This window comes from Crocodylus porosus, unplaced genomic scaffold (assembly GCF_001723895.1).
Source record: "Crocodylus porosus isolate Cpor-Errol unplaced genomic scaffold, CroPor_comp1, whole genome shotgun sequence".
Lineage (NCBI taxonomy): Eukaryota > Metazoa > Chordata > Crocodylia > Crocodylidae > Crocodylus > Crocodylus porosus.
The window spans coordinates 2,746,064-2,771,992 of NW_017728932.1; the positions used below are offsets into that span (position 1 = coordinate 2,746,064).

The 25,929-nt window shown below is 44.0% G+C and overlaps 1 protein-coding gene across 1 annotated transcript in view; it reads right to left on the reverse strand.

Moving 5' to 3' along the window:
- COL26A1 (collagen type XXVI alpha 1 chain) overlaps positions 1 to 25,929 on the reverse strand; it is a 290,417-nt gene that overhangs the window by 52,913 nt on the left and 211,575 nt on the right. The window contains exon 5 of the mRNA XM_019545291.1: positions 10,130 to 10,191. Coding sequence (XP_019400836.1) covers positions 10,130 to 10,191 — 62 coding nt within the window. The remainder of the gene's footprint in view (positions 1 to 10,129; positions 10,192 to 25,929) is intronic.

The window sequence follows — 25,929 nt, forward strand, 5'->3', positions numbered from 1 at the left end:
AAGGACCAAGCCCTGGGGGACCCCACTGCCCACATCCCTCCAGGTCAAAAATGACCCGTCCACCACCACTCTCTGGGTGCGGCCCTCCAGCCAGCTGGCGACCCATTTGACTGTGTAGGTGTTGATGCCACAGTCTCCTAATTTTTTAATGAGAACGAGGTGAGAGACAGTGTCGAAGGCCTTCCGAAAGTCCAGAAAGTCTACATCCACTGCAACACCTGTGTCCAAAGATTTTGTGACCTGGCTGTAGAAGGCCACCAGGTTGGTCTGACAGGACGTGCCTCTGATGAACACCTGTTGGTTGTCCCAAAGCATAACCTCCCCTGCTGGCGCCCCTCATGAACATGCGCCAGGATAATTCTCTCAAAAGCTTCCCTTGGACCGAGGTAAGACTAACAGGCCTATAGTTTCCTGGGTCCTCCTTCCCGCCTTTTTTGAAAATGAGGACCACATTGGCCCTTTTCCAGTCCCCTGGCACCTCACCAGAGCACCACGAGTGCTCATAAAGCCGTGCCAGGGGTCCTGCAATGACCTCTGCTAATCCCCCCAGCACTTGGGGGTGGAGATCATCAGAACCTGCTGATTTAAATATGTCCAGCCCCTCCAGAAGTTCCCTGACTAGGTCCTCACTGGCCCTAAACCTGGGTGTGCCTCCCCTGGGGCCTACAGGGGTCCCGGTGTGTGTGTGGGGGGGGGTGACCCAGTTCCTGCTCAGAAAAATGGAGGCATAGAAATCGTTAAATAGGTTAGCTAACTTCCAGTCCCACATCCCGGATAAATAAAATGCATCCCTTGTACTATGAACTGTGATATCAGCTCAGTGACCTCCTCACCAACTTAATACTGGTTTCAGAACTGGGGGTGGAAAACAGACTTGAAGACCCACAGCTACTTGCTCTATAGTTAAATACAGATTTCTTGCATCTGGCTGCCTTCTGTTTATGATACATACAATGGAGGAAGAGGGTACTAAACCACCTTTACTATCCTCACGCACTGTTGGGCTTTTCATAGCTTCTGCCAACTTTCTGGATTTGTAAAGAGAACATTTGTTCATTCATGTGACTGGTGCACTTCTTCCAATAACAAAACAGCTGTCCACCCAGGGATTGCTTTCACTCTAGCATTACAGGAATGACCCTGTGCATCTCAGCCATGTACCCAGAGTTGAATCTGTACAGAGTCAGCAGCTACTCTTGAGGTGCACCAGCCAGTTTGAAATAGTTCATAGATTCATGGATTGTAAAGCTGGAAGGGACCTTAGAAGATCATCGGGTTCAGTCCCCTGCACCAAACAGGAAAGATAACCAGGGGTCAGGTGACCCCAGCAAGGTGACTGTCCAGTCTCCTCTTGAACATTTCCAGGGTAGATGATTACACCACCTCTGGAGGGAGTTTATTCCACAGTCTGGACACCCTGACTGTGACAAAGCTTTTCCTAATGTTGAGCCTGAATTGATCTTCTAGGAGTTTGTGGCCATTACTCCTAGTTTTCCCCTTGGGTGCCCTGGTGGACAGTTGCTCACTGAGCCTTTGATTTACTCCCTTAGTACAGTGGTAAGCTGCTACCAGATCCCTTCTCAGCCTTCTTTTCTTCAAGCTGAAGAGTCCCAGATCCCTCAGCTTTTCCTCGTATGGCTTGCTGTGTAAGACTCTGATTATATGGGTGGCTCTTCTTTGGACTTTCTCAAGCTTGTGCATGTCCTTGTTAAAGCATGGTGCTTCAGATGACCACATGACCAGGCTTCCCCAGAACTTGGTGTTGTCCGTGAACTTGGCCAGTGAGCTCTTCACCCCCACATCCAAATCATTAATAAAAATGTTGAAAAGTACTGTACCAAGCACCGGGCCCCTGTGGGACACCGCTGCCCACTTCTCACCAGGATGACATAGAGCTGTTCACTATGACTCTCTGGGTCCTATCCCGCAGCCAGTTTCTCAGCCACCTGACTGTCTCGGAGTTAAGCCCACAATCCTCCCAATTTTCTCGCAAGGACATCATGGGATACTAAATTAAAGGCCTTTTGGAAGTCAAGGTATACAATGTCAACCTACTCTCTCATGTCACAGAGAAGGAAAGTCACAGAAGGAGATGAGGTTGGTAAGGCAAGACCTGCCATCCTGGCTGTCATTCAGAATCTTACCTTCTGCAAGCGTATCATAGATAAACTCCTTGATGAACTTTCTAGGATTTTCCTTAGGATGGAAGTTAGACTGATTGGCCTATAGTTACCCAGGTCCAACCTCCTGCCCTTCTCGGGGGTGGGCACAACATTGGCCCTCTTCCAGTCCTCAGGGACTTCTCCATGAGTTGTGGAAGAGTTTCTCCACAATGACTTTGGCCAGCTTCTTCAGCACTCTCAGATGAAGACCATCTGGTCCTGCTGACTTGTATATGTATAATTTTTTTAATTGGTCATATACCAATTCTACAGCATGAGTAGGAAGGCAATTATTCCTATTGTGCTCATCCTGTACTCTACCTGGCATTGTTTTCCCCTTGGTCCATTTTATTCATTTCCATTCCACAAGCTCACACCACCTCTCTCACACCAGCTCTAGCAGCTCCCCCACACTGATGTTGTGCATAGGAAGGCTCCAAAGCAAACATTTTTACATGAGCAAATGTTAGTGTTCATGGCCCCAGCAGGCTCAGTCCCAGTAGGTCTTACCTTCTACGTTGGGGAGTGTCCCAGAGCCAGAGCTAGAGAAAAGCAGTTACAAGGCTTCAGGAGAATGGGAAAGATGAACATTCAGTAAGGCAGACAGAGAAGAAGAGCAAGTGGGAAGGGAAGCAAGGGAAGAGAAATATGAGCTAGAGAGAATGCCCTCCGGGTCCTGGCAGTAGTATGTGTGCATTCTGCATACCCACTGCTCACCGGTTACTCACAGATCACTAGTGCTCACTGCTGTGCCAGGAGCAGGTGCCCAAAGGTGGAAGCCACCATCCTTACCTCCATCTTTTGCTATATGGGTCAGACAGAGAATGGAGTAATATCATCAGTGGCTGGGTGGGAAAGGTATACCAGAAAAACAAGCTCTCATTCTTTACAGGTATCATCAGGGGTGCAGAAGGAAAGACCTGACAGGACCATACGGGTAAAGCAAAGCAGCAGACAAATTCCAGATCTTGTCCTAGTCTCAGACAATCTCTCCATAGCCCTGAGCTAATCTCCATCAAACCTAAAGCTAAAACAGAAGTCTGGATGCTGTGCCAAACCACTCAAGCTCAAAGGTCCATTAAAATCAAGCTAGGAAGCTCAGGTGACCAGTGTTTTGAGAAATGTTCTGCTATTTTTCTATAGTCTCAAGACAGAAACATAGTAACAGCTGCCTCTACTGAGGTTATTTGTCATTTCTGGTCCTGGCCTGAACCTAGTTCAGTGGAACATAAAAGTGAAATAGTTCAACCCCATTTTTCTGAACCTCCAGAGTAGTTCAGCTCAGGTGTGAGGGGCTAATGCTTTGGGAGGTTGTGACTTCCTGTGAGCCAGATCTGTATCTCTAGTAAGAAGAGAGGGGCCCTGGCATAACGATCAGTTCCTATTCACAGGAAGTCAGTTTTATTATCCCCTTGTGCAAACCCATCTAAAAAATCATTAGTCTTAGCAACCCTGAATTTTGCAGATATCATTTCACTATTAAAAAAAATTGTTGAAAGGCCTCAATTTAACAAAGCTGGCAAGTACCCTTTTGCAGGGTGGGGGCTAGGCTGATGCATATTATCTTTTGTAATGTCTCTTGAAAGGTTTCTTACTGCACTGGTACTTCCCAGTAACTTCAGTGGGCTCTGACCCAAGCCTCTCCTGCTCATACATGATTTGATCCTACCTACACAGTACTCTCAATCAGGAGCAACGGCACTTCAATTGATGAGGCTTTTAAAACAGTGCATTCCAGAAGAATGAGGGCAGAACTAGACCCCTGGTTAGTTAGGGGTTAGGTCCTGGGCCACCATAGAGGTACATTTTGACTATGGGATATTTAACGCTTCATTTCTGTCTCCCTCTGCCATAGAAGTGTGATAGGGATTTTCTTCCGACACAGCTGGGTATCACACGTCAAGATCCTGCTATGCCAATATTCCACCATGTTGCTTTGAACAGTCATTGTGGTGAGATGCAGCACCACAGAGGGATGACTTCTCATGGGTTTACTTGATCCTGAGGACATGGATGCACATGGTGCTCATTGGACTTACAATCATTAAAAAAAAAAATAGGGATGTTTCCTCTACAAAAGCCAAAACAGGGGGGGATGCTAAAGAAGTGAAACAGCCTTTTAAAAGGTATGATCTGAATCCAAGAAGCAAAACAACACATTAGATATTAAGGGAACTACATTGCCATGCAAGCCCAGGATGTGCGAAATGGGCCCTATTTGATTCAGATTCGGCCTGAATCAAGCACAGTGATTCAATTCCTTGATTCAAATCACTATCCCCAATTCTATTTAGCCAAATCCAAATATGAAGACTCGATGCTGATTACAGAATCAGCGATTCAGACACAGACACAGCTTTAAATGTTTTCTCTACATACCCTGAGGTACCAGGCATGGCTCGTGAACGCTGTGATGCTGGGGCGGATAAAGCGTCCTACAGGAGCGGGGGGGGCTATGTGCTTGGCAGTGAACTGGGGGGGCTGGGGAGCTTGCAAGGCCCCCCCCCCCCCCAGCTTGGCAGTTAGCTGTGGGGGGACCCCGGGTGCCCCCCTGAGCCAGGAGGCATCAGTTACCGAGCTGGGAGGGTGCGTGGGGGCACCTGTGCTCTCCCTGGCGGACCTGGAAGTGGACTGGATTTGCTTCGGGTCCACTTCCGGGTCTGCTGCCAAGTGCACTGGGAAGCCCCCGCGCTCCCATGGGGCACTCCATGTGCTCCAGCATCTCAGCACTCACGAGCCACCTGCTACTTAAAGGTATGCAGAAAAAACATTTAAAGCTGTGTCTATTTCCAAATCACTGAATCTTTTCAAATCTCTCTGAATCGATGTGGACGGTTCCAATTCAATTTGGAGAGATTAAAGGATCCTCTGATTTGATTTGGATTTGGAGATTTGGCCACCGAATCAGGCCAAGTCTCCACCAAATCAAATCAGGGACTGAAGTTTTGCACAGCCCTAATGCACACATTGCCACTATCAGAGACCATGGAAATCCTATATTTCTAGGAAGGGGCCACTCTAAAATGCTGGACTTCATTCTATAATCTCTTCATGCATCTCACTTTGGTGTTTTTTTCCTACCAGATAAATTAGTTCTGTTTCAGAAAAAGCATCACATCCCATCAACTGCAACTCTCTGCCCATAGCATAACTGCCTCCCTCTGTAAGTGCAAATCCAGGGCTGAGCTTTGTTGCTGCCCTGGCAAAGTCAAGGAAAAGCCTATGGCATAACATAGAATAATATAAAAATCAGGCTGGTGGAGGCTTCAGAAGCTCATCTAGTTGTATTGCTCAAAGCAGGATCATCCCTATCTATGATCTAAACTGTTCCAGATAAATGTTTGCCTAATCTACATTTGAAAACTTTCAGTGACAGATTCCACAAGTTCTGTAGGTAAGGTGTTCCAGTGGCTAACAACCCTCAAAGTTCAGAAGTTCTTCCTAATGTTTTATTTTTAAATATAACATATACATACATGCATACATACATACATACAACTATATCTATATATATATAAAACTGTTTTGCCACACTCCCCAACATACAAAAGTTTCTTGCCTTCATAATAACTGCATTAAGATCTAGTTATAGGAAAGATGAATTGGAAATGTGAGTCTTCCAACCACTAATTCCTTCAACTGCAATGGGAAGAGATATGACATATAAAATAATCACATTTAAAAGCATGTAGTTAAAACGGAGGCTGACAGCACTCCTTCTCCAGGCCAGACAAGCCTCCAGAGACAGAGTTTGCTTAACATTACGAGTGTCTGGGACTGCAAAATACTGCAGCACTAAAACACACAGACAAAACATGCGATGCCCAAGATCAACTGACTGAGCCGACAAGAATCAATGCTACCAAAGTTTCTGCGACCCCTCAAGTGAAACAGACTCTACCAGCTGGTCAGGTCTTTTGTTCTTTCTGTTTATTCAATAGACTGTCCAGCTACTTTGAGACTTGGAAGACCACAGCTTGTCTCAAGGCTCCCTTACAGGAATGCAGTTCTTTTGGCAGGAAGCTGTCATTTGATAATGTATAGCTCTGCGTTATCCAAACCTCAGCACTCAAAGAGAAGTGATGGTGCTGATTGGGACCTTTTAAAAACCTTCTAAAAAGGCCAGTGGCTATATCTTGGCGTTGGACTTTCCATGCATTCACCTCTATGCTAGTCGCAATCTGAAAAGTCACCAGCTGTTAGCATGTTATGTTCCTTTGGTTGAAATCACTGTGCATCCCATCTGACTTCAGTGCAGGTCACAACCTCAGAGTGCAAATACAAGAGCTGTTTAAAGGGATTTCCAACATTATAGCATGACTATTTTGTGACTATGAACACATTATGGCTACAACAGCACAAGTATTCATTCTGAGGTGGAAAGGACTCTCATACAAGAGGCAAAATCATGCTGCACCCAGTGCTTACTGAACACCTGGGCTAGGGACAGACATTCAAAAAGCCCAAGCCTGAATTGATTCACGCTTTGCAGGTTAGACTAAGCTGCACAGCTTAAGTTGGTTAAGAATTAGACAGACATTTTCCGTTAAACCAGGAAATGCAGCCATATAACTACAGTGGCTCAAGCCAGAAGCTGGGGGGTGCTAGAGCATGCCTGCCAGCCACTGTCAAAGGGGAGGGAAGAGACACCCCCCCAAGGCTCTCACTCCTCCCTGCTGGAGCGGAGGGGGCATGGCCAAGGCACCAGCCAGGGCTAGCACAACACATGGGATACTAGCCACTACGGGGGGGGCGGGAAGGAGCAGTTGCTGCCAGACTGAGGAGTGGGGATGGGGTAAAAGTCATTTCTCTGAAGCAAACATGTATTGAACAGAGCAATTTGCAAAGCATACAACAGGGAACTACCAAAAATCTTTGCCTAAGCTAAGATACAGCCCAGTAAAACACAGCATGTAAAACTTAGTCTAACTTAAACTGTAAACCAGGAAGGCAAAGAATTAGTTTTACTAATCCCGAGGGCAGAGCCTTCCTTACAGCCAGACGTTCAGAAAGGCTTTGCTTAGGTATTCCCACCTTTTACATGTTCTGCTTTATAATGTAAATGTAGCTCTCTGCATTCTTTGGGGAAGCTGTCTGCAACTTCCCTTAACTACATCTCCAGCATGTGTGATGATTGACAGGTCTTTGCCAACACTTCCCACCTCTCAGTCTGGTCCTGCAGGTCTTAGCTTTACGCTCAGAGGTGCAGGGCTTAGATCTGCACACAGGGGACTAGCTTGCCTCTCTCCCTCTGCTTTGGGACATGCTGTGGAATTAATCCCCTCCCTGCCTGGCTGCAGGTAAGTTGCAAAGACTGCAGCCAAACCCCTGGGGGCTCTTGGGGAGAGAGGGGACAAAGGAAGGAATTAACTGCTTCCCTGCCTGGCTGCAGGCAAGCTGTGGAGGTGTGGCTGGGGGTGGCAAACACCAGCTGCAGTCCCCAGGGTATTTCAATGGTGGGGAGGAGAAGGAGGGAGGGATTTGGATCAGGGGCTATGGCAGGCCAGGCCACACCCTGCCTCTGCTTTGGCTAGAGAGCAGAGGGGAGAGGTCAGCCCAGCTCACTGTAGCAAAGACCAGAGTTCTGCCCAGCCCAGAGAGCATGCCAGGATGCTGGGGGAGTCTGGTTTATCTTATCTGGGACAGGCATTGCATAAACCGGTTTGAGTCAAATCAGTTAAGTCTGATACTACATTCAACCAGGTTTATCTCAAACCGGTTTTGGCCATTTTCAAACTGGTTCATGTCCACTGAAAGCCTGTTCTGTTACAGGTTTAAACCAGTTTCTGATCACTTAAACCTGTTGATGTGTAATGTCTGTCCCTAGGCCTAGAGGTTTTATAGTGCTAGTGTTATTATATATGAATACACTGCCCAGAGAATCTCCTCTGGTATAAGCCAGTTTCATGCTTATTGAATTTAGTGAAGTCACATCCTGGACCTGGAACTGCCAATGGAGCATCAGAGTCAGGCTTTCAACTTCTCCTTGGATAGCCTCAGGCTTGGTTTACAATGGTGTTATGGACAACAGCTTTGGGCTCATGTGCTGTCATGCAAAGCATGCATAATAGTGCAAGATACACTGCTCAGATACTTTGGCCCCAAGAATCACGTGTAAATCCTAGATTGTTATTTTCTGGGGAGCAAGGTACAGAAACTCACGCAAATGAGAAAAGGAAGTGTTGTTTGCAACTAACCAGCAACAGCTTGACCCCAAGCCCATAGAAGTCAAAAGTTTCCTTACTTTGCCCTCCCTGGACTTTTCATTGCATTCATAGTGTCAGATGCAAGACCATCATGTCCTTTTTAACACCTGCTCTTAACTGCCTGACAGGTCTTTGCATTTAATAACAATTCAGCTCGTGTTTGCCTGAAGAGAAAACAGTTTTTTCCCAACACCACAACAGTTGTTTTCACTGGAGAAAGTCACCCCCCTCCAAATGCTTTTATTATTTTCCCATGGTGAAACATAACCCTGAATGTCTCTGAGGAGGTTCCAGAGAGCATTGCTCACGCCATTTCAACTTAAAACACAGTTCCCAAATTATAAGAATATAATGTGTTGGCTGCAAAAGCCCCAGGCATACCACCCTCCCCCACCAAAGTCTCCTTAAATTCTTATGTCAGTGATAACCATCAGCTAATGAATAATAGCAGAAGCACAAACATTGAGAGAGACCCAAGTACTACATCTAACAAACAGGACTGGGCTGTCACTGAAGGAACCAGAGATCAAAGAGAACTGACTGACTTTACTCCTTTGTTGCTAGACTGGAGTGATTTTTCTGATGCATGGTAGGTGGCTATTAAAAAGATTTACAGAAATATAATACTAAATTCTTCCCAGCAAAGGTGTTCAGAGCTAATCCCCCTAAAATTAAAAAAGGGAAAAACAATAAACATGGATTGAATAGCAAGTATGTGAACATCTGTACATGACCATAGTTGATTTAGACAACTAGATGTCTATGATTCAGGTGAAGGCCATTTACAGCCAGTTAGATCAGCAAATAAAATGGAAGACTGTGGGTGTGTCTGGACAAGGAATTATGCTGGGATAGCTGTTGGGTTTTAAGTTCAGACTCTACTGGATGAGCCTTCAAATGTAAAGAGGCCAGTAAGAAGTGGGGCCTACTCAAGTGAGGGAAAATGCTTTCTTGTATCAGTAACCAGCACACATACACTCTTCTATATGCCATTGTTGAAGAAGCGAAGCGAGAGGTGAATTTAGGGAAATGGAAATGCCATAAAGGACACAGAAATAGTAAAAATGATTGAAAGGCTGAATGAAGAACTGTTGTGGAGTCATTCCAAAATGATTGTCTCTAACTGAAGATGCCTCTCCTTCGTTCACTGATATACGTTACCTCAGATTTAGATTTTGTAGCCAAAGAAAAATAAAAGCTGTTTTTGCATTTTGGACTCTTTGTGGATAGAGTTTCTTCCAGGTGTTTGCCACTGGTGAGAGAGAGATCACATTCAGAAACTGTGCGCCAGGGTCTGAATTTACTTCTGATTTGTAAAGCCCATATTGCCCAGCTGAATCCCGTAGAATTTCACACTGCAAATATTTGCCCTCTAGTTCTTTACTGAGAAGAATAAAACCTATAGTGGTTCAGATGGACACTTTCTGATCAGGAGCAATAGGTTTCTAATAATGGTAGCTTTTGTACCAACCTTACCACAACAAACAAGAAGCACCACCAATACCAGGGGAATTCATATTTATCTGTGGGGGCAGAGAAACTAAACAACCCTCCCATTAAAGAGATGACCATTATGAATCTGTGGTGCATTATAGTAGCTGGGCAACTTGATGAAGTTTGCACTGCTATTTGTTATGCTGTACCTGACTGACAATTCAGCTGTGTCAGATTTCCCCTGTCTGGGATGCTCAATTGAACCCTGTCCACAAGAACTAAATTCACCGAATATTTTCCAAAAAGGAAAGCAATAAATGCACTGACCTTGGCTTCCAGAGTGTTTAGTCTTTCAGTCATGTCAGCAAGTCTTGTGCAGTTCATACATTCTAGAAAAAAATAAGATATAAACCCAACATTTTCATCTTGTTAATGAATTAAAACAGCTATAATACCCAATGTCACAAGTAACTCTGTCTCCATGCAAACTTTTAATCCAAGACCAAAAAATGCTTAACGGCTATTATTTAAGTAATAAGCTCTCTTGCACAAGTCAGTGACCACAACCATGCTGGATGTTAATGTAAATAAAATATGCCCATATCTGAAGCCAGATGCTTTATAAGGAGTGAAACATTAACTTAACCAAGAAGGTTAGGGGTGTCGTTTAAAATGTTTGCGTGGTATAAGGAAAATGACTTACCTAACTCAGGGCTGCAGTTGTGTCTAATTCCAGGTCAACGTTTTTAAAGGTTTTTGGGTTTTTTTTAAATATATGCAGGAAAACATAAGAAACACCGAAAAGAGATTTAACCAACAAGGCAACTTTCCATCAGCTTGCAGAAACCCTGCACTGTACACAACAAGCTAGCAGAAAGACTCCCTTTCTCTCTGCAATAGAGACTGGCATGTCCAGCCATCACCTCTTCTAGGATCAAGTGTGAAAAGGAAAAACACCACACAGTGTGGCATATGGCAGAGAATCACTCACCGCTTGCAACCCCTTATTCCACAACCAACCCGTGTCGCACTAAGCATCTGGTGGCAACTTCCACTGATGCCAACCATTTTTTATTATTTGTACTACAGCAGTGAACAGGGATGCAAATCAGGAACACCAGCTGCGCAGTGCCACGAAACAAAAAGTCCCTTCTGCAAAGAGTTTACAGTCTAAGTAGATGGATATGGTCCTAACAGCAAGAAACCCTTAAGTGAACAAAGTCCCCTCAGAAACTCTCTTTTCAGTCCACTAGCATCTATAACACTAGCCACACTGGCATTTTGAAAACTGCCTAAAGGAATTAAGCACCGAACTTTGAGAACTCCCCAACTTAATGCCAAGCTGCATCCTGCAAACTAAACCCCCCAACTGCACAGGCAGATTTGGTTTACAGGAATCCCATTACTATTGTGTATTGAAAAAGGATTTTTGCATTGTCAACAGGAAATACCAATTTAATTTTTTATTCCCAGCAATAAATCTTGGACAACATTTTTTTCTGGCATGAATTGGCTTATACATATGCAAGTGCCATAACTGCATTGTCCCAAAAGGCAAAGAAAGGGGTGAGGCTTGTTTGGCTTGGAACTGTCTATGGTGTGTAAAACAGGGAATTATGTTCTGCATGTAACTGGCTCCATGCTTTTGATCTTACTCATCCACACAGGAAGATAAGATCAAGTAAATTCCACAGAGCCAGTAAGTACACCAGATGCTTTACAGCGCAAATAAAATATGGAGCCCTATTCTCCCCTTGCTTGGTCAAAGCTATTAATATATCTCCCATTCCTTCCAGATGGACATGCCAGCTAACCCCCATTTTGAGGTCTCACCTTCTACACAGGACTCAGACAGCCTCCTTGCACAGGGCAAAATTTCACCCAGCTTGTAGGAATCAATCTCACCAACTGTGCTGTCAAAGAGTATGGCCCTGATTATTCAATTGAATATGCTTGCCCAGACCCCTGCATGCTTGCCAAGCTTCTCTGCGTGTCTGTTTGTAGGACTGAGGGTTGATTTCAGAGACATGAAGCAGGACAGTAATGAATTATATGATGGGAAAGGGTAAGGAAACAGAGGGGTTATGGCAATATAATCATGTGGACTCTGCTATGGTTTGCACTTGCAGATGTGCCCCTTTGAGAAATCTAATGCTAATGAAAATAAATAAAAATCAAAGAAAATTAACAGCCCAGAACATGATGCACAAAGAACAAATGTTATCTGTTAAATTAAGAGCCACTTCATTTGGCTCTAAGGATTTCAGGCTGCTCTTACTAAGGAGCAAGGAAAGTCAGCACCACCCAATGTCCTAAACTGGCCAGAGAGCTAATTAAGTTTCAGGTGGGTTTGAATCTCACCTTCTTCCCTTTTGAAGTGTACAAATATTCAGATATATACCCAGACCTGTTGGTTTAAATGTAAATGTCTTGGACAGAGGGCACATAAGGTTTACAAAGGCAAACTGTTCTACAAAGAGGTAGTGACAAAACTCTTACAGTATAAGTTTAAAGTTGATGCTTAAATAATTATATGAAGTGCAGACAGTGCTTTAAAAATGAAATGCTAAATTAAAGCTAAGTAACAAAGTAATGATCAGCAAAGCAAACCATCTTGGTGGTCAAGAAGTATAGATATAAAGGAAGAATTGCCAAAAGTCAAGCTGTGTTAGGACTCACAAAGGGTATTAAAACAAATACCAAAAAACTCCTCAGGCATATAAATAAATGAAAACAGGAGAAGTGGGGCCATTTTGCTGTGAGGATTGGGTAGTAATTCAGTATAATCTAGATATGAACAAAGAACTAAATATCTTTCCTCAATTTTCAGTAAGGAGCATGATGCTGAGCAGAGTGGGTGGCAAATGCAAGATGGAGAATAGGAATGTGGTTCTGGAAGTGGAAATAACCATCACCAGGTGGAAGCAAAACTTAGAAAGCTTCATGCACTCAAGTCAAGCAGGAAGGGCAAGTAATCTCCATGTCAGGGTTTCATAAATTTCGTAAGCAAGTATTTTGAATAAACCCACCAAGAGGGAGTGGTACCATATGAATGGACAATCGTAGATGCTGTCGTTGTAATAAGCAGGGGAAATGATTCAGGCCATTACAGGCCTGTTAATCTGATCAAATATGATTTAGAATAATTGCTGAAGGGCAGAATAATTAAAGGTCTGGAAAGAAATGGGATAAAATGCAACTTGGATCTATCAAAAGCAAACCAAAGATAATTCTTGTTACTGATCTGAATACTATTTGGCAGCTTTTTTCTAGACGATAGTAAGGTACAGCTTATCTCTCTGGATCTTAGTAAACTATTGATACAGTGCCACATAAAGGACTATCAATTAAGTTGCAGGTGAGGATTAATAAAGAAGTTGGAAAGCAAATGAGGAACTGGCAAAACAGGAGATAGCAGGCAGTGTGACAGTGGAAGTATCAGGTTGGAGAGAGGTTACTACTGGAGTTCCTTAAAGATAATCCTTGTTACTCATCTGAATATTTTCATGAAACATCATTGAGGCAAAGCCTTCAAATGTGCTGATAATGGGAGGCATAATTAATACACTGGAGGATCAGGTTGTCATACAGAAAGAACCAGATGATAGGACTGGGGTAACAGAAACAGGATGAAATTCAGTAGAACAAAAATGCAAGGTCATGCACTTGGAAACTACTAAAATGTCAGCTATAAGCAGAGAGCTCATCAGTTGGAAACAAGTGAGGCAGAGAATGACCTTTGAATACTAGACAATCAAGATGACTATGAACTCCTAGTAGGATGCAGCCATAAAAAGCCAACTGTAATCTTTGGATGTATCAGAAGTATGTATAGAGAGACTAGCCGAATGCCGTTCTACCAGCTGCTGGTTAGACCTCATATGGTATACCAGATGCAAGTTGGATAACCTGCATTTAAAACTCAATCTGAAAGAGATGCAAAGAAAGGCTATGAGAATGAAGGGAAGCAGGAAGTCTATTATTGAAAGGAGACTAACATAGTTTGGCTTGTTTAATCTAGCAAAGTGAAGGTTCAGGGGTATAGATACCAAAGAGGAAGGAAGAGCATTTTGGGGAATCCCTGGCACCACAACTGCCACACTTTACTAGCTTGTGCCGGATCCAAACTGGTTGGGGCACAGCTGAGCACATCATAAAGATGTGCCCCATGGCAACTGAAGTTAGAAGAGTAGAGACCAGGGAGCATGGCTGCAGGAGAGCTGCCTCCAACTTGAGCGTGCTCTGGCAGGGGCGAGAGGGGAAGAGCAATATTTGCTATTCTGATTGAAGGCTCAGAGGAGCCTCGCCATCGTGGGACCAGCTGCAGAGCACCGGGGAATTGTTGACATCAAGTGGAGGTGCTGAGACGATGAACACTTCTCTGGATGAATCAAGGGAACAAACTGTGAGTCCATTCCATCCATTGGTGTGGGCCCAGGGAAATGATTCAGTGGGGGGACCAAAGTGATGCCCAATGGGGAAAAGTCAGGATTTTAGGCACTAGGCCTGACGGGCATGACAGTGAAAGCCCACTGGACTGCGTCAAAGCAGGCTACCAATTTTTGAGGAAAAAAGCAGTCCAATTCTGAGGGTGGGGCTATCCCATCACCTGATGGCACTCTACCTGATTCGACTATAAGACCACATTGGCATAAAGACGGGGTGTAAGGCAAGGTGGAGCCCCGAGGAACAACGTGATGCTTGCAGAAGCAGGAGAGCAACATCAAGGATTGTCCCTTCTTATTTAAGGATCAAGATGTGGTGAGTGAGACGGAGGGTGTCCAGTGTGCCCTGCTAACATGAGCCAGCCAGGTCAAGCTGTCAGGCCCTAAGAGCTGGCCCTTGGAAGACAGGACACCTAAACCTCAGTGACACACTCAGGCAAGGCACGACTGCCTACATGTGCTATAACAACTGACTTGCAATTATGAATGACCTATGAAGAATGAGGTTGGTTTTCCTTCTTTCATAGTTTCATAGTTGGTAAGGTCGGAAGGGACCTGAGCAGATCATCAAGTCCGCAGATCTCAGACGGTGTCTGTGTAATTTTATAATGGCTATTAAATAGGTACAAAGTCTTAGGATTCCTCAGTTAAGAATTGGTAAACAAAACAGGTATGTTTCTACCCTTACTTACAGTAACTTTAAATGAAGGGATCTTTATTGATTTCAGCAAAGTTACTCTTTGAACATCAGGACATCAGTAGAAGTGAAAGGAAAAAAAAATCAAAATAATATTTTCAACTGGGCCAGTAGGTACAGAGTTGTATAGAGCAGCAAATAGTCTCCTACCATCTCTGCCCCACTGCTTACTACTTATACCCAGAATCTATACAGAAAATAAAAAGGGAAACAAGATGGCCTCTGGTCAGCTGCTCAGTAGATATAAATCAGCATAGCTTCATTGACATCAGTGGATCGAGGCCTTGGGTTTCTTCCCTGAAGAAGTTAACACCAAGGACCTATCGGGAAGTACACTAGAGGGAAGGTGAGAGAATTTCAGGATCAGGGACCATTCATTTAAAAGCAAACAAAAACCTCTATATCCTGCTCTCTGAACACTAACTAGGAGCAGTCAGCAGCTCCAGTTGTGCAGACCTTACCTGCCAACGTGTCTGTATGCTTTAGTGCAGAGATGTCTAGTACAGGGGTCCAGATCTGGCAAGGGTGGGCAAGTTTGACATCCCAGTCTAGGGCAAGGCTAGGGGCAAGGAGACCAGCATTCAGCTCCCAGCTCTGCCGCTTTCCTTCAGGCTATGTCTCTTCCCTGGGCCTGAGTTTCCCTATCTGTAAAACTAGGATAATAAAATACCCATCTTCCTTTGCAACATTCACTGAGAGCTGGGAAAGAAAAGTGTTAGGTATAATTACTCATGTGTAGTGTCTTTGATTTCATCAGTAATACTTCCACACATATATACCTGTCTCTGTCTAATATTCACAACCTCAACTGCACTTCTCAGACACAGACCTCAAAAAGGATTGCAAATGCTATTATCTCAGTTTTAGAGACAGTGAACCAGAGCCACTTAACAGCTCAGCAGACAGTCTGCGTGAACAGAACCAGAACACCATTTACTTTTCCTAACCTATCAAGTAAGTGTTATAATTTTGTCACAGCTGGCTACTATCAGGATGAATAGATTTATATTTTCAGCTGTTAAATTGGGATTATTATTTAAAGCACAGGGATGTATTAAGAGGTTAGTAAAAACTGAAACATGAATGCTCACTGATAGGTTTAATAGAACTTTGATTTGCCAAGAAATAATAGAATACTGTTTTAATCGATGGTACAAACAACTTTCTCTAAATCTTCAGTAAGAATATGAGATGAGTAGTAATTTGGAGGAAACCTAATGCACCTGGTCAAGTAACTTGGGGGCTATGGTGATGTAACAGAAACTGAGAACTGGCACTGTCCTTCTTGGGAAGAAGAAATGACCTTTTAATGCGCATCAGTCTGGAATTCTCATGGTTAAAACTTGCAGCAGCAAAGTGATATGAAAAGGCAGTAGTTGATTCATGAAAAAGGACAGATGGGTAATGTGAGTGTGCCTCTATTGTCCCCTTTGGATGCAATCAGAAGTCATGTTTGTCTCATGATCAACCCCTTGAAAGCGCTCAATAGCCATGCCCTTACAGAAGTGGACAGCTGCAGAGTGCTTTAACAGTGCCCAATTAAGTGAGTTTCTGAACCCTCGAAAGTGTAGCTCCCATCCCCCAACGCCCTGGACCCAACAGCAAATGTCTGTTGGGTTGAAGGGACTGCTGTAACTCATGGCACTTTTGATTTACTGTGGGGAGCTGAAGGTCTGTCTGTGCCCTTTTGAGGGCTGAATACCAACAAACGGGGGGGAATGAAAGAGACCTGTGGGGCCTACCCAGGGCCTGATCCATCCCGATGGGGCCCAGCTGGGGCCCAATGCAGCTGCACAAGACCAGCCATTCCTGCACAGCTGCACTGGGCCCAGCCAGGCAGTTTCTGCTTGTCTGAACTGGACTACTCTGGCCCAGCACCGCACACCAGATCAGGCCCATGGACAGACCTGGCACCACTCATTCAGCCTGTGGGCCAAAAAAAATCAGGCACCACTGGTCTAGCCAGTAACATTCATGCTTTCAGACACAGTCAACACCTGACATTTCCATGAAAGCTTCCCAAAGGGAATACAGAGACACGGCTCCACCATGCTTGGCTGGATGGACTACCATGGACACTAGCTGAGTCCATTCCCATTCCCACATCATCTCCTGGTTTGACCCTTATAGCCTCTTATGTGGATACACATCTTCCCAAAATAGTTTATCTTCTGGCCCTTTGCAAAAGCTTTCCCCAGAACTCCTGAAGAATAGCAGGCTCAGGCTACAAATCATGACCAGTCCAGGGCATGTCTTTTCAACACTTTCGCCCTAATAAGCATCAGATGTTGGCTAGATCAGCTTTATTAATTATGTTCACTATTAAATATAGTCACATCTATCTTTTCTTAACAGGGCTTGAGCATGTGAAAGCTGAAAGGCTCACAGCACCCATGGACAGGAGATCTGGCGTAGTCCAGCAGTCTCTGATTTAAAGAAAAGCCAGTGATAAGAGGTCAGAGGAATGGGGAAGGCAATGTTCAGGAAGGGGATTACTCTGATCAAACAGAAGACAAACCACAGGCAAGTCAAGAACTCGGAAGAAATCACTCATTAGTTTTCATTGAGGACTATTCCCCCCTAAGAGCCCTGGAGTGGTTACTCAGAGCTGCACTGTTAGGTGTGGTTTCCTTGTCGCCTGAGATGATTAAGGCTTTTCTAATAATGACGTTTTATTTAAAGTCATGATGATGACCACCTGTTGCATGCCATTTTTGGATTAGATTTTCAGCCTTCAGGAAATACTTGCTAACAGGACCAAACTAACAAGGGTCTCCAAGAGAAAAGGTGATGGTGGAGAAGATTTTCAACAGGCAACTAACTCACATGGGAAAAATCAACAGGAGTTAATAAGGCACTTAAAAGCCATTTGTGGGTTTGAAAATCCATTGCACTGTCCCTAACATTTCAGTTCATTCAGCTGCAGTGGACATGTGTAATTCTTTGGTTGGATATGCTTCACACAGTTGATAAACCCACAGCATGCAGTGCATATAAACACATACATGCCCATTTACATAATGTTTTAGGACAAATGCTTCCTTCTACTTTTACAGTAAAGACCAGCTCCCAGCTGAGTCAGTGTGGAAGAGGCAAGCCCCAGAAGTCCCGCTTTCCTTTCCCCCTTTGACTTACGGTACAGTAGCTAACACCAAAACAGCTACCCCGACCCTCTGAAACCTTTTGGTGCCTTAACATTAACTGTTTCACAGATGTACTCAGCTAGCATCTCTGAACAGCAGAAACATGCAAAGATACTTCTACAGGGAATGATTGAATACTATGCACCATTCAGTGCCTGCAAGCTTGTCTGGTATCTCTCCAAACTATAAAGTTGGCCCAATAAAAGATATTACCAAACAGCCCTTCCTTGTGTGGTCCCTGTACCATCACAGCTACAGCAACACGATTTTGTTTAATGCAAGCAGTAATGAAGCTTCACAATTTCTCTCCCAGATTAAGGATAACACTGGTATTTTAGCAATGAGGAAATTGAGGCACAACAATATTAACACACCAATTCCAATGTCTTTCTTTTATTATTTTAATGTTTCCCCATTTTTACTCCAGCATACTCCCAAATAATGGAGTAAAACTGAGATAAGGACATCAGTATTTCACCTAGATTAATCTGCCCATCACACTGAATTTATGGCAAGTTCCTTAATGTTCTATGGAGTCACAACCACCGAGGTTTGGCACTGACCACTAGATAGTGCTTTGAAGAAAGATGCTCAACATGATCAATAAGACAATACTTGTGCACTTCTCCATGTCTATTAAATTACATTAAAATAAATATAATTTACATAAGTTCTACAACTGATAAACAAAAATGATGGAAACCAATAGTTTCCAATGTGTGCAGTTTTAAATAACAATTAGATATCTTAATGAAACAAGATTATTCAATGGAAAGGAACATGCAGGTGCACACACACACACACAATATAGATGATTGGAACCACAGTCTTAGCAGAACTGGAATAAAGCAGGATACTATTTCACCTCCTACCAAATATATCTGAGAGGTGCTGCAGTGTTTTCTGACCTAGTGATCTGAGCTGCAGGGCTAACAGAAACTGCACTTGCATAATTTGGGGGCCTGGCTACACCTTATGCTGTGAGCCACACACATATTGATCAATGTTGGTGCTAGTTTGGAGTAGTCACACCCTTAGGTTAGAAACCTCTGACCGTCCCCCACCTCCACAGCTCTGACCTGCTACTAGAGATCTGGTGAGGAGGGGCAGGGGTAGGAGCTGTATTGTGAATTGCCACCAGAGGGCTGATGAGCCACGACAAGCTTCTATTTCTGCTCTACAGGCGGGGACGTGAGAGATCCTGGGATACCAGAGGACTTCAGTTTAGATCACACATCTGTGGGGAGCGGCCAAACCTTAATGGAATAGAAGCTGCATAGTGCGGATCAAAGTTAATCCTGCCCTGGAGTGGCATAACTTTGAGCCACATAACAAGTGCTTAAAACTACTTTAAGGTATTAATGTCCAGACAATCCAGGCATTAGGAGCCCCAGGAGCTGCCCAAAATTGTCATGTAACAAGGCCCTGGGAGTCATGTTTCCCTGACCACTGAAGGCCAAGAAGTAACACCAAGGTGACATACTGATCGTTCCCAAATGGAAGTTGCCAGCTGTATATCATTTGGGAATCCCTAGTATAGTAGCGTATTACATATGTTGAATCTAGAAGCTACTGGCTTACTCTTTTTCTTAAGGACAAAATATAGTTGTTCCACTGATCAAGTCCATAATGCATAATAATGCTTTGCTTTTTTTACTGCACCCTTCAAAGGATTTAAAGGCAACAATAGCTTTTTTCAGTTTTTCTGAAATTCTCCTAGCATTGTAAGATTTGTAAAGAACACCAACAGAGCTCCTTGGTCAATTCTTTTAAAACTCTGGGATGTAAATTATAGGGTCCCAAGGATTTATAAATAGTTTAGCAGTTGCTGTTTAACATCCTCACTGCTTACTCTTATAGAAGGTATCTCATCATCACTGTAAACTGTGAATGTATCATGAAACTTCTTATTAATATGAGACAAAATATTTATACTGTCCATAACAAGTATTTTTTTTCAATATTTCTGCCTTTCCAGCATTACTGATAATTTCATAGTCTCTACTGAGTAATAGATCTATGCCTGAAATTTCATTAGTTCTTGATTAATATTTTTTTTTAAATCCTTTCTGTTGTCCTTAAATTAGTGAAGAAGGCAGGGTAGATGTACACTTCATAAACTGCCTTACAGGGACTGCCTGCACAGCACCTGATAAAGTAAGCTACTGCTTACAAAAAACTTATGCTGTACATCTTTGATTTAGTTAGTTTATAAAGTGCAAATTTGCTTTGCCTCTTGCCTGACTTCAGATTAATCTGGCTAACTACCTCTTAAAGCTACTGGACATAGAGTATTCAGTTACAGCTTCAATTTTTTAAAAATAAGTCTGCTTTTCATAAATATTAATTTGTAGTCTTTGGTATAAACTCCCCTTTTCCACTTATATTACATATTCTTCAACTTGTATTTGTGCGTTCACTTCTTTTCTAAACAAGGACTTTTCTTTTAGCCCTAAACAAGGACAGTTTTTCTTGATTGTGAAGGTGAATATTGTGAAGATTTAGGCATTTAATAAACTATTTGTAAACACAGTGGGCAGGACTTTTCAGCAAATAGTAGACTTGTCAAAAATGCAGTTTCAGAGGAAATAAAGCTATTTGTGAATTGGAGTCAGATCCAGAAAACAATTTCAGTCCAAAAATGGGGGGGGGGAATTGAAAACTGTTTAGTATTTTGCTCTGCCATATTTTTAACAATTTTGTTTTGATATTTTCCAAATGAAACATTTTGACATTTCATTGTGGGATGGCATTTGCATCATAGCTGATGTATAGTGAAAAAACAAAAAAGTGTGTTGGGAAAAAGGGAAGTGGGCAGACAAATTAAGGAGTTTTACATATGGTAACCCAAAATTAAACATTTGGAATCAACTTGATTTTTGTTTTTTGGGTGCAAAAATCCTAAAATGTTCATTCCCATTTGACCCAAACCAATTTTCTGTCCAAGGTTCTTGGTCTGGCCAGTGACCAAAAACATATATTATTTACCCAAGTCTATTCTAAAATAATTTTCATTTTATATATATATATATATATATATATATATTATTTATTTATATTTATATGTGTATATATATTTCATCCCCTAACTAGAATTAATCAATTTTACTCATAATTGCCCTTAGCTTTGGGAATGTGGCTCTTTTAAAATGCCAAGTATACCGTAGGTTGGAACTTGGGAATACATTCTGTTTGCACATGACATGTAATTAGGTCACACTCATTTGCTGATAGACAACACTACTTTCAGTTCTGTGGTCAATTCATCTTTATCTGTCAAATACACAGCTCATGTAGAAATGTCCTAAGTTTGATGGAATACTTTTGTGTGAGAAATGTATTTTTAGAAACTCCCAGGACATTTTATTAGTGGCAGCATGAATTTCTCCCTGCCTCTGGATGCAAGGGCTTCACAATTCCAGCAAAAGACACCCGGGGTCTTTTGCAAAGGTGCTGAAGAGCTGCTCTCCTTATTGATACCAACTGGTGCTATACAGCTTTAAGCTTTACTGTCTTCTCTTCCGTCTTATCCCCATGGTAATTAGTTGGCTAATATTTTAAGCACGGAGAAGCTGATAAAAAGCAGTACAATAATTGCTGCAGGGAGTGTTATTAGTGCACACGTACAAATCGGCCTTGCTACAGACAGACAAGAACACACACAAACCAGGTTAAATATCTCAATCCAAAAGGGAAAAATAATCCCACTTCATCAAGTGCAATGAATCTCTCTATTCTACATCCTGCCAGCAGAGTGGAATGCAATGGAGAACACATATGAGAGCGCCAGACCAACCACCAGAGGAAAAGTATCCACTCTCTGGTTTCAACAGACATTGAAGTCAATGGCTCTTGCCGACTCTTACAGCTGTCAGACCAGATCCATTGCGTTCTGTCATCATCTTTGCTCCTTGACATGGAACAGATTCGTGTTATATGACAATCAAGAATCACAAAACACACAATGTCCCCTTATACTAGGTGCCTGTGACAATTCATTCTCTAACCAAACAAGTTACTGGGTTCATGTTCCACTTAGGAGAGATTGTGTCTCTCTCCTGTTTCACAAGTCAGCAGGGAAAAACACAGGGTGAAAAATGAAGTATAGCCAGGAGGCAGAGGAAAGAGTAAAACATGGAAATAATGTGAAATCAGAAAGCAGACACAAAGAAAGAAAAAATTCTAATAGAAAATACCATGTAGTCACAGTTTTCAACTTAAGACCATTACAATCTTCTAGGCAGCACCTGTATAAAATGGGCCATAGAGTTTCACTCAGTAATTCCTGTGTCAAGGCAAATAACATGTGGTCGAACTGGACCATCTATCCCAGAAAGCCACCCAATGTGAATAAAAGACTTCCAGTGTTGGAGAATCTACTGCTCCCCCTTGCAAGGAGACTCAGTGGTTAATGGTCATGTTAAAAATATGAATCTTATATTCATTTTCAATTTTTTTAACTTCAAACCCCACCTTTTTTGGATCTTGTTATGTTTTGTCTGTGCAGATTAAAAAGATACCCAGTATTGGTTGCCCCCTCCCTACATAGGTACTTATATACCAGAGGTGGGCAATTATTTTGAGTGGAGGGCGGCTTAATTAGTTTTGGTGAGCTGTCAAAGGCTGCAGTTGTAGCCCTGCCCCCTGGTCTTGGGACTGGAAGTCCCGCTCCCTAACCTTTGCCACTGGAAGTCCCTCCCCTTGCCCCCAGAAGTGCTTCTTTTGGGACAGTGGGGCTTGCCACCTTGGAACCAGAAAAAAAGCCAAATCATATACTAAAAGTCAAAAATCTATTAGAACATACTTTAATTTTATTTCAAAAAATATTTTTGTCCCGATTTGTGAGTGTTAGCATAGTATATGTAGAGGTGACTGCATAATAGGTCAAAACTAGTCCTACTCTTGTATATTCTGTGTGCAGAGAGGGGGATGTGGTTGGGGGGGTGAGGGTGTGTGTATGGTGGGGTATTTAGGTGGCTGTGTGGGGGGGTTGTGAGGGGGTGTGGCTGTGTGTTGGGGGAAGCAGGGTATGTTCTGGGGTTTGGGTGTGTGTATATGTGTGAGGGTTGTGGCAGGGTGGGGACAGTGTGAGTGTGGGTGAAGTTTCTGGGGTGTGAAGGAGGGTGGGGGGAATGGGGACCCCCCCTCCCCATGGCGCACAGCCCCTGCTGAAGCCGGCAGCAGGAGCAGCAGCTAACAGGCCCTTGGGGTGTTCATGGCCTGCTCAGGCACAGACACTGGGCGGCACTGGTTCCAGCCAGTTCTGGGAGCTGCACAAGGTGGCAAGGAGTGGAGCCAGGACAGCCCACCTCTATTGCATGGGGCTCCCTACAGCACACATGCAGGTCCAGGAACTTAGGCACCACTAGGGAGAAGCCCCGTGCACTGAAGCTGGCTTCCTTCCCCACTCCCTGCCGCCACATGTAGATCACAGGACTCCATCGGGAAGCAGTGCCACTTCTAGCAGAGTCCCGTGATCTCCATGTGGCGGCAAGGAGCAAGGAAGGCAGCTGGCTCCATCACATGGGGCTTCCTCCCAGTGGCACACAAGTGCTAGGAGCTGCACATGGGCCCTGCATGATAAAGGCAAGCCAGCCTGGCTCTGCTCCTTGTGTAGTTCCCCAAACTGGCTGAAGTCATGTGCTGCCCAGCAGTTGCACCTGCGTGGGCCACGAGCATCCTAGACACATCGCCTGCTGCTGCCGCCACCGGCAGAGGCTATGCGCCATAGGAGGGGCATGTTGGGGGGTCCCCACACCCCCCACCCTCCCTCATACCCCACAAACACCACCCACACCCTGCCCACCCAAGCTCCACTCTCCTGGAGCCCAGGTGGGCATGAGCTCTGCACTCCTGCCAGCCCCACACTCCATGCTCCTGTCCAGTTGCAACTTTCCTACCTGGTGCCCAGAGCGAGTGCTGCAGCAGGGACACAGGAGGAGCCACTGGAGGCCAGGGAAGCTGAGCAGGTCTTCTGGTAGCTGCAGCAGTGGCCCTGCCTGGAAGCTGTGTGTGCTGACTGAGGCTGGGGCCCTCCCGTGCAGGAGGGTTTGAGTGAAGCATGCAAGCTAAATGGGGTACAATTAATTGGTGGGTGCCCACATGCCAAATGAAACCAACTGGCAGGCTGGATGCAGTCCACAGGCCATATTTCGCCCGTCCCTGTTGTACACTGTAAAAAGAAATGTAGTTGACTGACTCATGAGGCCATGTTGCACATTACATTTAGGATGTGTTAAGTGCAGTTAAGACATGAGCGTCCGCACTTTCAAGCAGTAAAACATATGCTAAGTATGACAGCATCATAGCAAAGTTAGGCCTCTTTTGCTGGAGGAATAGTTCAAGACTGTTAAATCCCACGTTCCATTTTCATCTGACTGCTCCATGGAGATAATGCAAGCATTTTGTAGTCTTGGGGCTGGACCCAATATCAGCTGATTGTGGGTCCCAGCCCTGATGCCACACCAGAGTCTTGAACAGGCCCCAGTGTGGTACTGGGGCTGGGACCCACAATCAGCTGATTGTTGATCCTAGCCCTAGGACTGCACCAGTCTCAACTAGCCCAGGTATGGTGCCTGTCCATCTCAGCCCCTACATCATGCCAGAATCTTGAACTGGTCCTTGCGCAGCCCCAGGGCTGTGATTTAGTCAGCTGACTGTTGGTCCCGGCCCCAAGATCGTACTGGAGGTAGTTAAAGACCTCCCTCCTTCATGTTTGATGCTCCTAAAAGCTATGTTTGCACCACACTGGAGATAGTTCAAGACTCCAATATGGTGCCAAGGCTGGGACTGATAATCAATCAACTGATTGTCAGTTCCAGCCCAGGGACTGCACAGAAACCAGTTCAAGATTCTCGTGTCATGCCACAGCTGGAGATCATGTTAGAGATAGCAGTAAACATTACCATTTGACTGCTCAGAACACACTGTAATTTTTACTTTGGCACACATTACAAATAAAAAATAAAAAAATGAAACATGTGCTGGGTGTTCCAGGCAAGATGGCCTGTGGTTTAAATTAAAGGGAACACAAAGCCTGAATTCACATGAATTTTTACATCCCCTTTCCCCCACTAAGATTTCTGCTGAATCATAAAAAATAAGAGAACCTAACAATCACCTTATATCATTATATATATGCAAGCTGTAGGACATTGCTTTAGTTCACTTGTAAAAACCCAGGCCCAAAAATGCTCAGCTTGGGTATACATGATTCACTTAGATTGCAAACTTTTTCAACCATGGCCATTTTTATTCGGTGTTTGCACAGAACTTCAAAAAACTTTCATGGTCTATGAGTGCAGCTTATAGGTGCTACCTGCACCTCTAGGGAATAAGAACTAATTGCAGAAGAACTTCACCCATATGCATTATCCAGGATGCAACCCTTATTCCTAGTTTATAGATTAGTGTGACAGGCTTACAACCACTATAACAGGCAATGGGCATGACCTGCCCCTTGGGCTGCATTGCATCTGGGTTTATTTGCCTGTCATGACTTGCTGTTTACACTGGGTTTTACCTCTGGAGGTGGTGATTAGCGGTTCTTGTCGGTCCCAGGGTGACTTTATTGGCATGTCTTCTGTGGGGCTCCTCCTCAACTAGATCCCACCTCTTTCCAGTCCGGTGTTTATGATCAGCCTGGGTGCAGCTCAGACATGGAGACAGGGCCTTCTTTTACTGCATTGGTGAGGATGACGGCCGCAGGGGGTCTTGCTGCTGTCCTGTATGCGCCAAAAATTACAACAGAACTGAAAAGCCAACTTAAATAGCTTTGACAGTGCAGTGTGCAAGGCAACGACATCCCCGCACTGTGCACTTTCCTTAGGCACATGGTTGCCT